This window comes from Geotrypetes seraphini, chromosome 3 (assembly GCF_902459505.1).
Source record: "Geotrypetes seraphini chromosome 3, aGeoSer1.1, whole genome shotgun sequence".
NCBI classification, from domain to species: Eukaryota; Metazoa; Chordata; class Amphibia; order Gymnophiona; family Dermophiidae; genus Geotrypetes; species Geotrypetes seraphini.
In genome coordinates this window covers 210,656,698-210,672,359 of record NC_047086.1, presented here as the reverse complement: position 1 = coordinate 210,672,359, position 15,662 = coordinate 210,656,698, and the positions used below count along the sequence as shown (strand labels likewise).

Here is a 15,662-nt window from a genome sequence, read left to right as displayed (position 1 = left end):
CCTCCAGGAAACCGTCTACTCTTCAATGTTACCAACAAAAGTGGTCTCGGTTTTCTTCCTGGTGCCTGTTACATCACCATAATCCCATATCTACAGCAGTGGGACTGGTGTTGGACTATTTATTGTCCTTATCTGACTCTGGTCTTAAATCCTCTTCGATAAGGGTCCACCTTAGTGCCATTGCAGCTTTTCATGAGCCGATTCATGGAAAACCCCTCTCAGCTCATCCCTTAGTTTCAAGGTTCATGAAGGGCCTTTTCAATGTGAAACCACCTCTTAAAGCCCCTCCTGTTCTATGGGATCTGAATGTGGTTCTTTCTGCGTTGATGAAGCCTCCTTTCGAGCCGTTGGCCTCAACGCATTTTAAATTTCTAACTTGGAAAGTGGTCTTTTTAATAGCTCTCACTTCTGCCAGGAGGGTCAGTGAGCTCCATGCACTGGTGGCGGATCCACCTTTCACTGTTTTTCACCATGATAAGGTCGTCCTCCGCACACATCCCAAGTTCCTTCCTAAGGTTGTGTCTGAATTTCATCTTAACCAATCCATCGTTCTTCCTGTTTTTTTCCCAAAGCCTCATTCTCATCCAGGTGAACAGGCTTTGCATACCTTGGATTGTAAACGTGCTCTGGCTTACTATCTTGATCGCACCAAACCTCACAGATCATCTCCTCAACTGTTTTTGTCATTTGATCCTAACAAGTTGGGTCATCCTGTATCTAAACGCACTCTGTCCAATTGGCTTGCTGCTTGCGTTTCTTTTTGTTATGCTCAGTCCGGCCTGACACTGGAAGGTTCTGTCACGGGCCACAAAATTAGAGCTATGGCAGCGTCTGTAGCTTTCCTCCGTTCCACTCCTATTGAGGAAATCTGCAAGGCTGCTACTTGGTCCTCAGTTCATACTTTTACATCTCATTATTGTCTGGATGCATTCTCCAGATGGGATGGACACTTCGGCCAATCTGTTTTACAAAATTTATTTTCATAATGGCCAACCTTCCCTCCATCCCTCTTTTTTGTTAGCTTGGAGGTCACCCATCAGTCAAGAATATGCTGCCTGCTTGTCCTGGGATAAAGCACAGTTACTTACCGTAACAGGTGTTATCCAGGGACAGCAGGCAGATATTCTTGCGTCCCTCCCACCTCCCCGGGTTGGCTTCTTAGCTGGCTTATCCTAACTGGGGACCGCGCGCCTCTGTCGGGCGGGAAGGCACTCGCGCACGCGCGGTGCGGCCTAGCTAGAACTTTCTAAAGTTCTTAGAGTGCAATCACTCTAAAATTGTCCGTACCGGGGCTCCGTCGGTGCCGTCACCCATCAGTCAAGAATATCTGCCTGCTGTCCCTGGATAACACCTGTTACGGTAAGTAACTGTGCTTTTTAACTTAGATACAACACTTAATATTCTGCAATAATCCATTTTAAAACTTATCTCCCCCCTCTCCCCAATAATAAACTTTTACTTATTACGACAGGGGTTGCCATACAATAGATTACGAGTAATTGGAAGAATTGGAATAGATTGAATTATAGTTTCTGGTGGAATTCTTTATGTCATATATATAAAATGGAAAGGGTAATAGCTACACAGAAGGGGTATTTAAGAAAATTTCAAGATGTTTGGGAGCCTTTAACAAATTATTGTAATGAGTAAATACCTTTTTCCCTTTAATTGTGCATGTCCAGGGTGGGGGGAGGGGTAGATTTTGGTCTTTGTATAATTATAAGGAATGTTAGGAAGGAATTTATTATGTTTTTTTGTGCATGTAGTTTTTAAAGAAAAACTCACCTTTTTGAAATCATTACAATAGCGATCGTGACAGCGGCCCGTCAGATTTTACTGCGAACATTAGACAATCTTCCCCTGTGATTATAATATTACAATTAAGTAATTTTAATCCTCAAAATATATTTTCCTCCCCCCACCCACCCACCCTGGATGTGTAAGGAAATCTAATAAAAGGAGGGACACATGACCATTATTGCGAGGTAACAAATGTAGTTAATGGCTCCACACTTTATTAAATGAATTATTAAACCCCAAACATTCCACATTCATTCTCTCATATTTATATTTGGTACACATGTCTTATTGTATTAATAATTGGAAGGAGGGTAAGAGAAAATGATTGTTTTATGTATTACTTGTGTAATTAATAGTGTGTTTTATGCAGTGTTTTATGTTCAATCAATTGTATTGCACTGTCAAAGTTTGAAAATCAATAAAGATTTTAAAAATAATTTTTTTTAAAAAAGACAATCTTCCCCTGAGAGACTGGGCGTCAAAATGGCAGATGGCATTTAATGTAACCAAGTGCATGTGGGAAAGAGGAACCCGAACTCTATAGGAGTCACTGCCCAGAAAAAGGTTAAAGTGTCATCATTGAGGATACATTGAAACTCTCAGTTCAGTGTGTGGTGGCAGCTAAGAAAGCTAATAGAATAGTTTATAGTTTATTTATTTGTATTCCGCTTTATACAAAGCGGGTCACAACAAATGCATACATAATAAAACAATAATACATATACATTAAAATAACAACAAACAGGTATCACACCATGGTGCAGCCACACCTTGAATATTGTGTGCAATTACAGATTACTTTATTTCATATACTGCATATCTTACAATACAGTAAAATCAAGTGATTCACAATAAAAATTTAAAAAGTTAAAGAAAGGATTTCCATAAATTTCAAGTAAAAGCACCAACCCAAAAACCACCCCAAAGACAGCCCAAAATATCACATACACACACAAGGCTTCTACACATATCAAAAGTCCAATGATCACTTTAATTATCTGTTAAAGTGCAACCCAAAGCTGCTGAAATAAGTGAGCTTTTAAATCTTGGTGACAATGCCTCCTCAAGCATTTGCAGGGTTCAAAAAGGGTTTGGATAACTTCCTAGAAGCAAAAGTCCATATGCCATTATTAAGATGAATTTGGGGTAATCCACTGCTTATTCTTCGGATAAGCAGTATAAAATCTGCTTGTACTCTTTGGGATCTTGCCAGGTACTTGTGACCTGGGCTGGCCACTGTTGGAAACAGGATACTGAGCTTGGTGGACCTTTGGTCTGTCCCAGTACGGCAACTCTTATGTTCTTATAACTTCTTCTGCTGGCAGGGCTTAGGGATTCCCGCCAGGCACAGCAACAGATGGTGCTTCAAATATGGGGAGAGACCTGAGCACAGAGGTCCCTGGGCTCCCCCATTGCTATGCCATTGTGATCACATCATACCATTTATGCAAAAACTTTACTGGCTACTAGAATAATACAGGGCTACATTTATAACTCTGTCTGAACTTCAAGGCCCTTGGATGTAAAGGAAACAGGCCAGAGTAGTTGAAGAATAGGATCTCCCTCTACACCCTTCCAAGGTCGCTAAGGTCCTCCCAAGGAGAATCCCTAACTACTCCCTCTCCAAAGGACATCACATCAAGTGACACCCATCAGCAAGCTTTCTCTGGAGTAGCCCCCAAACTCTGGAATGCATTTCCTGAAAGATTTTGGGCTCCTTTTACAAAGGTGCGCTAGCGTTTTTAGCGCACGCGCCAGATTAGCGCACGCTAGCCGCTAGTGCGCGTGGCATTTTAGCGCGCGCTATTCCGCGCGTTAAGGCCCTAACGCACCTTTGTAAAAGGAGCCCTTTGTTTAACACAAGACTATCTCTACTTCAGGAAGCAGGTGAGGGCTTGGCTCTTTTCTCAAGCCTCTAATGGAAGAAGTAACTTACTTGCTACACACATATGAGGACTGACACCAGCTTCACATTCAGGACTTCTCTATCTGCTCCTACCATAGCTGAGCTGTTATTCATGCAGCTTTCTTTAAATTACTCTCCTTATATTAAAATGTTTTATTGTGTATTGTGCTGGCTTGTAAGTAGAGCACTATGCTGTACTATTTACTGTTATTTGAATATTTCTACTCTCATAATTGACTATTGCCTATATTTAACGTATTCCTGCTGTACACTGCCTTGAGTGAATTTCTTCAAAAAGGCAACAGATAAATCCTAATAAATAAGGAAAGGAAAGAAAATCATTTAAAACTTAAACAGCTCTTCTGAACATATGTTTCTCTTTGCTTTCCAGTCTGAGCAATGCGTGTTCTACCAAGAGGACTAGCTCCTCTGGAGGTACTACGGCTCCATACCCGAAGCTTAGTATGGATAACGGTAAGAGAAAAATTGGTAAAGAGTAAAAGAGAAAGACGTGTGCATGTGATATGAGACCAGGGTCAACAGGTTCATTCATCCAGGCCCTAATCCCAATACTGTAGTACTAGAACTTCCAGCTGCTCTAGCTGCAGCTTACAATGCAGCAATAGCAGCTTTTGTATTTAGCTACAGCTTGGAGTCTTTTACTTCTCTAGTCCACAGTATATTCAGGAGCTGGCATTGTTTCACTCTGTATATATAGCAAAAAACACACGGAAAAGTGAAAAATCAATAATGTTAAAGCAAACACTTCCACTAGAAATATGAACAGGATGTCATGAATGATTAGTGCTGCTATAGTTCCAATTAGGGGAGTTTCAAATTGCTGGAGGAAAAAGCCTCAGATAGGAACCCTTCCACCACCACAATGGTGGTCCAAGGTGGTCGGGCGAACACCTCACTGGCAAAAAACCTCCAGACCAGCTCCCACAATAGTGAACTTAAAGCAGGACTTCTTATGGTATAAAGATAGAGGAAAATTTCCACTTATCAATAGATAGATCGGTACACCGACGATGGCCAGCGTTTCACATCTCTGCTGCCTCAGGGTGTATAGCAATCCGATCGCACTGCGAACCAAAAATTTAAACAAAGCTCCAATTAATAAATAGACTGGAAACGTAACTCTATAAACCAGTTCAAGAAAAAAGCCTCGAAGACATACCTTTAAGCTGGACGCAAAGCGCATCTCAAGATCAAAAGATGGCTACACCACGACTGTGTTGGGATTAATATAGCACTCCCGGGTGATAAACCCGGAAGTGAATACGTGGCTAGTTTCACCATTGAAAAATGTTAATGAAAAATGCTGACTGTTATAACACTTGAATTAAAAAAGATGTTTTAGTTTTTGTCTTTTCTTTTACCCTGTCTCCTTCTTCTTATTATTATTTTCAATGTTAAAGTTGTTGTTAATAGAATGCGCTCCATTCAAGTTTTGAATTTAGACCATCCGGTTCTTCACTATTCAGCCTATGAATCCACTGTTGTTCTGCTCTCAACAAACGCCGCTGTCTGTCCAAAATTTCATCAGGAATATGGTCAATCACACAACATTTTAAATCAGTAAACTGGTGATCATATTCCAGGCAATGTGTGACCATAGGCGCTTGTAGTCTGTTGTTTTTCAAACAACTTTTGTGTTCGGTGACTCGAGTTCTAAAAGGACGAGTAGTCTGACCAACATAGATCAAAGGACATGGACACACGAACACATAGACTACAAAGGTGGACATGCAAGAAGTTCTATACTTTAAATTGAAAATTTGACTGGTAAGTGGATGAATGAAAACATTTGAAAGTTCCTGAGTGATAATACAAGTAGAACACTTGCCACATTTAAAATGTCCAGTTGAATGTGTTGTAGTCAGATGAGGATCCATTATATCAGATGGACTTAAAAGTTCCTTGAAATTCTTCTGTCGTGAGTACGCTATTCTAAAATGAATATCTTTAAACAAAGGATGAAGATCCATTATTGTCCAGTGGTGTCTTAATATCTTAGAAATATTATTTATACTGGGAGAATATTCCAAAACACATGTAGCGATGTTATCCATGGATTCAGTAGCACGGGGTAAAAAAAGAAAGTCTTTATTAATATGTTTAGCTCTTTTGTAAGCTTTCTTCAAAACTCCCGTGGGGTAACCTCTATTCTTTAGACGAGAGTATAATTGTTTGCTTTTAATTTTATAATCTCCAATGTCGGAACAAAGCCGACGGTAACGGAAGAACTGCGATGTAGGTAGGCTACGTTTTAAAGGGTTCGGATGGTTGCTCGAAAAATCAAGAAAAGTATTCCTGTCTGTATTCTTTCTATAGACAGTGGTCTTGATGATATCATTTTCTTTTGTAACAAGAACATCGAGAAAAGAGATATGGTTAGAGTGGCAAGTCATACTAAACTCAATTTTATGATGTCTTGAGTTCAACCATTCAAAAAAATCATTTAAATCTTCTTTTGAGCCTTTCCAAGCTAAAAAAACATCATCAATAAAACGTAGCCAAAGAGCAATTTTTTCTGAAAAGGGATTATTAATGATCCATGTATCTTCAAATTTTTGCATGAAAAGATTGGCTATCGAAGGAGCCATGGTTGCCCCCATGGCTACCCCCGATACCTGTTGAAAAAACTTATCCATGAATCTAAAATAATTCCTCTTCATGGCTAAAGACATCAGTTTAATTATGAACTGAATGGGAATCCTTTAAAACGTAGCCTACCTACATCGCAGTTCTTCCGTTACCGTCGGCTTTGTTCCGACATTGGAGATTATAAAATTAAAAGCAAACAATTATACTCTCGTCTAAAGAATAGAGGTTACCCCACGGGAGTTTTGAAGAAAGCTTACAAAAGAGCTAAACATATTAATAAAGACTTTCTTTTTTTACCCCGTGCTACTGAATCCATGGATAACATCGCTACATGTGTTTTGGAATATTCTCCCAGTATAAATAATATTTCTAAGATATTAAGACACCACTGGACAATAATGGATCTTCATCCTTTGTTTAAAGATATTCATTTTAGAATAGCGTACTCACGACAGAAGAATTTCAAGGAACTTTTAAGTCCATCTGATATAATGGATCCTCATCTGACTACAACACATTCAACTGGACATTTTAAATGTGGCAAGTGTTCTACTTGTATTATCACTCAGGAACTTTCAAATGTTTTCATTCATCCACTTACCAGTCAAATTTTCAATTTAAAGTATAGAACTTCTTGCATGTCCACCTTTGTAGTCTATGTGTTCGTGTGTCCATGTCCTTTGATCTATGTTGGTCAGACTACTCGTCCTTTTAGAACTCGAGTCACCGAACACAAAAGTTGTTTGAAAAACAACAGACTACAAGCGCCTATGGTCACACATTGCCTGGAATATGATCACCAGTTTACTGATTTAAAATGTTGTGTGATTGACCATATTCCTGATGAAATTTTGGACAGACAGCGGCGTTTGTTGAGAGCAGAACAACAGTGGATTCATAGGCTGAATAGTGAAGAACCGGATGGTCTAAATTCAAAACTTGAATGGAGCGCATTCTATTAACAACAACTTTAACATTGAAAATAATAATAAGAAGAAGGAGACAGGGTAAAAGAAAAGACAAAAACTAAAACATCTTTTTTAATTCAAGTGTTATAACAGTCAGCATTTTTCATTAACATTTTTCAATGGTGAAACTAGCCACGTATTCACTTCCGGGTTTATCACCCGGGAGTGCTATATTAATCCCAACACAGTCGTGGTGTAGCCATCTTTTGATCTTGAGATGCGCTTTGCGTCCAGCTTAAAGGTATGTCTTCGAGGCTTTTTTCTTGAACTGGTTTATAGAGTTACGTTTCCAGTCTATTTATTAATTGGAGCTTTGTTTAAATTTTTGGTTCGCAGTGCGATCGGATTGCTATACACCCTGAGGCAGCAGAGATGTGAAACGCTGGCCATCGTCGGTGTACCGATCTATCTATTGATAAGTGGAAATTTTCCTCTATCTTTATACCATAAGAAGTCCTGCTTTAAGTTCACTATTGTGGGAGCTGGTCTGGAGGTTTTTTGCCAGTGAGGTGTTCGCCCGACCACCTTGGACCACCATTGTGGTGGTGGAAGGGTTCCTATCTGAGGCTTTTTCCTCCAGCAATTTGAAACTCCCCTAATTGGAACTATAGCAGCACTAATCATTCATGACATCCTGTTCATATTTCTAGTGGAAGTGATTGTTTCACTCTGTACCAGCTTTCTTTGAATGTTCTGACTTCAGCAGCAGAATTCACTTTCACAAGGAAATCATCTTTTTTTTTTTTTCTCTTAACCCAACTTCTTTGACTGCTCCTCCCAGCTTTAATCACTGTGCTTGATTAGGGAAGGCTCTCCAGCTTGCTATTCCCTTTCTCTCACTACATATATTTACTCACACACTAGGCCTTCTCACAAGGTGCATTCAGCAGCTTAATCAAGCCTCAAGCTTGTCAGAACCCTGGTGGTTGTAGCTTTCTCCCTGAAGTCACAATGCACACTCACTACTCTTGTCCATAGGAGAAATCTCCAGGGCTTCACTTTTCCACAGAAGCAGTCTTTATTTCAGAATGGCTTCTCTGAAAGTCACACTCGGTTATATCCAATGCTTAATTAAGGAAGTCTTCCAGCTTGTAAAAATTCTACTATTTGCAGCTTACTCTGAATCCCAAACACTCCTTCCTTTCTTTTCTCTCACCCCAGGCCAGATTTTCTCCATTGCCCTGGTACTACTACAATTACAAAACAGCAAAAGAAAAGATAAACTCCTGCTTGTTTAGCACTAACTAAACTTCTTCAGGTCCCTGTCTTAGGACAAAGCTAGTCTCCTTATCCCCTTGAAAAAAATCCTACACTACTGTAATAAGGTCCCAAACTCTTCTTTGAAGCAGAAGTTTACATCCTATTCCTGACATCCTATGTAATAGCCTGAGTGAATTTTGGATTGAAACCTATGCACATACAGACAGACACATATGAAAGATGTTAAAAAAACAAACAAAAAACACCTCTTTATTAGCTCAAAAAACATGAGCCCTGTTACTTCACAGGCTCAGGAAAACGAAAAGTAGTCCCTCAGTTCAAAAGGCAAAAGTCTTAAAATTGGCATGTTGACTTACAGGGCCCCAAATACTGTTTTTGGCCTTTGGCTGCCACGCCTCAAACACAGGTTGCAACAGTCTTTCTCTAGTTATGTGCTGGCTCCAGAACAAAGTCTACATATAGTCAGCATAAGAGGTTGGCTTACCTCAGTCAAGCAGATAACAAATATCTCACCTTGCCAGTCTTTCTCACAATCACTTAAGGACCACTCTGCTTCCCCAGGCTTCTCCTCAACCCCTAGCTAGGGAAGATCTCTCCTTCTAGAGACCTCTAATCTCAGGACCTCTCTCTGGGACGTCTCTTGCTGTGGGACCTCCCTGACTTACTCTAGGACATATGAACTCCTTGCTTGAGTTTCACCCCCATTACTCCACAGGTTTGCCCCACCTACACTAAGGTGGCTTACTCTTCCACCTTGTGAGCTAGCACCCCTTGCTGTATAGTGATGTAATTGTAGTATCAGTGCAGTGCAAGTGCTCATGCCTAAACATGCACGAACATACCCAATTATGCTTGTACTCTGTAAAGGAATGTAGGTGACTACCTTCCTTTATAAAATAGGCTCAAAATATGTGTCTTTGAGGCTCCGAAATGTAGGTGCTCTTAATAGAATTGCCTTCGGTATGTGCAGAACTCATTTGGAGATATTAACCTGAGTGATCTCTTTGCTGAAAGAGTTGCAACCTTTATTAATGAGCATCCTGTAAGTTTAAGGAATGATAAGGCAGGAATTATTACTTAAAGAGTAGCAAAGCTACAGAACATTTTACCAGCAAACAGCATCAAATGAATTCACAAGTAAACTGGACACGTTTTCAGAGGAGAAAAACACTGGTGGGAATAAATAATAAAGCTACTTAGGAAAGTGCTAATCCAGCAGTTCCGAGCTAATCATCACATTTGGAGTAATGAAAGAATACTTTTCAGAGTTTTAGGGTTGAATACAGATACTTTTTTTTATGATTGCTGCATTTATCTGGATTATTTTTATGTTTGGATCACCATGTAGAGAGTTGTCAGGCAGTCAAAAGAAGGTTGGACACAGTGGACCTTCGGGCTTCTTTCAACTTAACCACATAACAGCCAGGACAATTTCCAAAGCCATTTATGCAGGAAAATAGTGATTTTTTCCCCATAAAGTGAGTCACCTAGGACAAAAAGTACAATTTGCAATCTATTTTAAAAAGCCTGTGTATGTTTATAGAATACTAGAACTCCTGCAGAAATTGCAGTTAAAATGCACCCATTTACAACTGATCAAAAACAGGTGTAAATGTATGCACATATAATGCATGCAATCAAGCATACTTTATAAAATATCTGATGCCCAAACTCAACCTCAGAACACACATACACTGGGGGCATAGCCACAAGACTCAGCTGGCATGGACCCATTCATACTTGGACCCCCCCAGAAGCTGGATGTACCATTTTGTTTCTGGTAGGGATCCTCAAGCTTTGCCAGCTGAAAAGAAATCTGGAATCTGCTGAATCCAGTCGCCTAAAGCCTGCCTGTCAGCAGCACAAAGTGCCACTGCTAGCATAGGCACTGTGAGCATTCTCAGTTTTTGCACATGCTCAGTTTATGCATGAGATCTGAACATGCCTATGGTGCCGGTGTCAACAGCAGTATTTTCAGCCTCTTGACAGCTGCACTGTAGGTGATCAGCTGGTGGAGCTTGGAGATCCCCACCAGCTAACATATTATTAGTGGACAGGGAGGGAGGAGGATTGGGATGCCTAATGCTTACTCATGTTCACCATTGGCCCAACCATAATTTTGGTTCTGTGTATGCTGCTCTCCTACACTAAAGAAGTATACTATTACACATGGCATTATTTTAGAAGAAGGATCTGAATGACATGTGCAAAAATGATTTTATAAAATTACCCCCAAACTGACTGTTAGAAATTTGTCCTTTTTTGGTGCTGCTAAATGTACACAAGTTTCCACACTCTATGCATGTTACCTGTGCAAAAACAGGTGCAGAAGTCTGTGATACTTTGTACTCTTGACAAGTCTCACAGGGAACTTATATGAATAGATTCTTTTTTAAATCTTGGGTGAAAAGGAACATTTCCCCACAAATTTAATGTTCCTTTTTATTACAGTATACATTCACTGCTCATTTTAATGTCGGTATGCTGTCATGTGACAGTAAAATAAATTATTTGCATTCTCACCTGTTCTGATTCTCTTTCTCCCACACTGCTGCTGACTTACGCTGTCCACTGTCACCTGCAGGAAATGCCACAGACATAAATGATAACAGGTAAACAGCTCCCACCTTCTCCTTCTTAAGAGCCTGTCTTTCTACTCTTGGCTCTATAAAATAATTTCACTTGCTCAGCTTCCCTGTTCTGGTCTATCAGAGTTGAATGCTTCTTTTTTTTTTATTTATTAATTGTTACAACATATAACAAATTCATGCAATTAAACAATTGTAAAGGAAATATATCAAAATTAAAAATAATGGTATTCATCAAGTCCACATTATTAAGGGCTGGCTATTCCTGTTGGAGCCTTTATCAAAAGCAATAATTAAACATCAATATCTTCAACGTTAATACACTCTAGAGTCAAGCAAAATAATTATCATCATTTTCATTCTCATTCCATCTCAGCCTCTGCATTAATAACAGGAAAAGTGCCTGACTGGAGAGTGGAAACTCCGGCAGGAAGCAGTCAGCCCTCTTTCCTCCGCGGCTCACCCAGATCTTGTACTGAGGAGAGAGGACCTCCTCGAATCGGCAACTGCCGGTAGTGGCTGCAGGGGTGCCTGACTGGAGAGTGGAAACTCCGGCAGGAAGCAGTCAGCCTGAATGCTTCTATTCCTGAAAATAACCATAGCCATTGTCAGCATAGCTATTACTAGCAATCAGCATTTTCAGTTGGCATAACTAATGTCAGCAAAGGCCTATGGGAAATTATAACAATCTGACTCTGGCATGTGAATGCAGATAGACCCTGAGGGCAGGGAGACGGTTTCAAGTAGCCCTGATTAAATCATGATTAGCTAAAAGGTGTTAATGTGTTAATGTCTGATTAAGAGGGTGCTTAGGACAATGGGTCCAGGTGCACAGATAACTAAAGTTAATCAGAAACTATTGTCAGAGACATACTGGAAATCACATGACTTCAGCCTATTCTTCGTCTGTCTAGCACAAGTTTACTAAGGAGGGAAAGATTTAACTTCTATTGAAGCTCAATAGTTTTTTATATTCATAATAAGATTCAAAACTATAAAAGCCTTCTCTCTGCAAGACACATAGATCTCTTTCTCTGCTAACTCTCTGTCTATCCTTCTCTTTATCTATGGAACCCGAAACTTAGACCATCACCCCATCCCCCTTTCTCTCTCTCTCTCTTGATCTCCCAGGAACTTCAGACTCTCTGTCTATGTTTTCTTCTGAACTCTGTAAGGCAGGGAAACTGCTTTGCTCTCTCATTAATTGTAATGCTTATAAATATTGCTTTCCTGTAAGCCTATTTCTATAATATATTCTTTATGCAATCACCTCTGGCTGTGTTTCTTATTTGATTCTACTCCTGGTGAATCTTCTGTGAGGGAACTGAACCTGGGACCTGGCATGTGTAAGGGCGCCTCTCACATAACCCCTACCACAATGCATTGTGGGGGCCACACCTTACCTTCAAATCTTACAGACTCCAGTTTTTCTTTCTTGGGCTCTGCGGCCTCTGCACCCCTTCAACTAGGATGAGCACCATGCTGGGGCTCTGAAACGAATATAGCCCCAACCAAAGGGCTTCCCACCCATTCTTCAGCCTTAGAAATCAAAGAAAGGAGCTAAGCTGACTGCTACCATCCCCCTTCACATGCTGCAAAAGGGCACTGTTTGGGCACCCATCCAGTGCAAACCTGGAATGAAATGGGGTCAAAAAGAGCCTGAGGATTCCATCCCTGCCAGTTTTCAGGCAAAGCGAAGTGATTTGGAGCTTCAGGAGAACTTTGAAAAAAAATCAGAAAATCCAAGATGGCCACCATGGGAGTGGTTTGGCATCAAAAAACAGCTCAAATGCTAAAATAAAATGACACCCCCCCCCCCCCAACAATCTAGCAATTTTAGGATTTTAGAGGTGGGGGAACATCAGGGAACAGGAAGACACCTTCAAAAATATTTACAGACCACCCCCCCTCCAATCATCCTCACTGTGCTGGAAATGTGCTATAGCCTGCCTCATCTCCAAAGGTAGCTGAATCTGGGAGAAGAATTCACTGCCTCAAAATGTAACATCCTTCCAGCACTGAATCTTCAGACTGCTAGTCTCACCAGTGTCTGACGAGCCTCCAACCCCTGAAGACGTGAAATTGGGGGAGGTGAAATGTAGCCGGCACCCTGTGAGACCCTGCTGAGTCCCCTACAGATGCCTAACAGCCTGTGCTCAAGCTCCTACAATACAATAGGTGAGCAATGCTACCAGAGGAACAGTCCCAAACTCCAAAAAGGCTTCTGCAGGCTGGCCAACAGGTACAAGGGATTGGCCTGTCAGCTGCAGACCTCAATCTGATTCTCCTCCACACAGCCAGAGCTGGACCCTCAACCAGGGGAGTTGTCAGCAGTGAAAGAGAGGAAAAATACAGAAAAATACTGAAGAAAAATAAACAAGCAGAGCAGATCAGAAACACTCCTTCCGGTTTATGTGCAGAAGGAAAAAACTGTATGGGGCAGCAGAGCCCTCTGTGAAGTAGGAGAGATTTAAAAACTGGAGTGGATTCCTTCTGTACGACTCACAGGCACTGAGATATAACCCATCCGACCAGAATAACACGCCTATCGCACTAGAAGTTTATCTTCTATCTTGTTACACTGCCCAGGTGGCCTGTATATCAGTAGTATACCCAGATCTTTCCCTCCTTTGGGATTCTACATACTGCAGATCATATATTCAAATCCTTGATTATTGCATCTGTCTAACAACCCTATAGAGAGAAATTATCTTTATATTAAAAGTAGTCCTCCGCCTCTTTTTAATTTCCTGAGACAATGTATCAATCTGCATATCCTGGTGAACATAGGTCAACTAAGATTGGAGAGTTTTCATCTGGGATCCATGACTCTTATACCTACTATTCCTGTTTGGTGGCTAGTTATCTCAGAATCAGGGTATTATTACAGACATAGGGGACCTTTTATCAAGTCGCGCTAGCGGGGTTAGCGCATCGGACATTTCATCACGCGCTAACCCCCGCGGCCGGCTAAAAAACTAACACCTGCTCAATGCAGGCATTAGCAGCTAGCACGGCAGGCGGTTTAATGCGCGTTAAACCCCTACCGCAGCTTGATAAAAGAACCCCACAGTGTGCGTTTAGGTATAGACATTCTACCGGTATATATTCTTCATCTGTGTGTGTATGTGTGTGTGTGTTGGGGGGGGGCACAGATTTCTATAGTGCATGACATCCATTTTAAATTCCTATAATTCCTTCTAATGATATAAGTAGTCAATGACTCTTTGATTAGTACTGCTTTTAAAAAAAAATGCAGCTTTCTCCCTGTTTCTCTTAGAGGCAAGCTGTAATCTCAAGCTAGTCCTCTCTGGAAACCTGCACATCTTTATTGCAGTTGGGCTTTGTGTCATTTTTTCCCCCTCATATTTCCTGGCTTTATTTATTACTATAAAGAATGCATGGCATTTGTGCCATATCTCCTAGGAGTGACTCACATATTTGACCCCCCCCTCCCAATTTTTGTCTCTTCATGCATTTAGAAGTGACCTACCTTGTGGATGTGAGGCTGATGAACAATCAAAGCTGTTTCCTCTCCATCAGGAAACTGCAGCCAGCTAATAGTTTCACCGACAGGATCTCCTAGTACCTGCACTTTTGAGGTAATATCCTGGAGCAGATGCTATATCTGGGAGAGGTACAATAATGCATCTTCATTTGTAGAGCCATGCACCAACAAAAAGAGCACATCATGTGGATGATACAGTTTTTATTCACTACTTTAGCTCCCAGATTTATACAAAGACGTCCAACATAGCCATGTTTCATCAAAATGGCTGCCTCAGGAACGAATGAACACCAGTTAATGTAAAATCCAAACTTATAAAAACAATATCTCTGAAGTGATATGATATTTACAAGTTTGGATTTTACACCAGCTGGTATTCATTCACCCATGAGGCAGCCATTCTGACAAATACCCTGTTGGGTATTTTGTATCTTCTACACTATCTGCTCTTTTGTTGATTACCATATTGGATCTAGCAAACCGTCTGCCTTGTTACTTTCTTAAAGCCATGCAGACAAGGATACAGAACTGGTCTAGTCTGCCTTCCAAAGTACTTAGAAAAGATGCCCATAAAGCACAGTTACTTACCGTAACAGGTGTTATCCAGGGACAGCAGGCAGATATTCTCACATGTGGGTGACGTCATCTACGGAGCCCCAGCGCGGACAGCTTTTCAAGCAAACTTGATTGAAGTTTCAAGTTTGCTACACTGCACCACGCATGTGCATGCCTTCTTGCCCACTAGAGGGCGCATCCCACCTCGTGGTCCTCAGTTCCATAACTAGCAAAGAAGCCATCCTCGGGGAGGCGGGCGGGTTGTGAGAATATCTGCCTGCTGTCCCTGGATAACACCTGTTACGGTAAGTAACTGTGCTTTATCCCAGGACAAGCAGGCAGCATATTCTCACATGTGGGTGACCTCCAAGCCAACCAAAAAAAGGGCAGGTGGGAGGATGGCAATTTAGGAAAACAGATTACGTAACACCGACTGGCCAAACCGGCCGTCGCTTCTGGACAAAGTGTCCAGACAGTAGTGGGAGGTGAACGTATGAACCGAAGAC

The 15,662-nt window shown here is 41.0% G+C and overlaps 1 protein-coding gene and 1 long non-coding RNA gene across 3 annotated transcripts in view; one reads left to right on the top strand and one right to left on the bottom strand.

The window, feature by feature from the left end:
- KIF5A (kinesin family member 5A) overlaps window positions 1-15,662 on the top strand; it is a 228,937-nt gene that overhangs the window by 202,229 nt on the left and 11,046 nt on the right. For both annotated transcript variants that reach the window (XM_033938995.1, XM_033938996.1), the window contains exons 26-28: window positions 4,098-4,180; window positions 11,090-11,117; window positions 14,576-14,695. In XM_033938995.1, coding sequence (XP_033794886.1) covers window positions 4,098-4,180; window positions 11,090-11,117; window positions 14,576-14,654 — 190 coding nt within the window. In that variant the 3' untranslated portion in view covers window positions 14,655-14,695. The remainder of the gene's footprint in view (window positions 1-4,097; window positions 4,181-11,089; window positions 11,118-14,575; window positions 14,696-15,662) is intronic.
- LOC117357838 lies at window positions 7,923-14,791 on the bottom strand. The gene is made up of 4 exons (XR_004538870.1): window positions 14,587-14,791; window positions 11,557-11,679; window positions 11,029-11,083; window positions 7,923-9,992 (listed from the first exon to the last, which is right to left on the bottom strand). It is a non-coding gene; the product is annotated as an uncharacterized LOC117357838 (long non-coding RNA).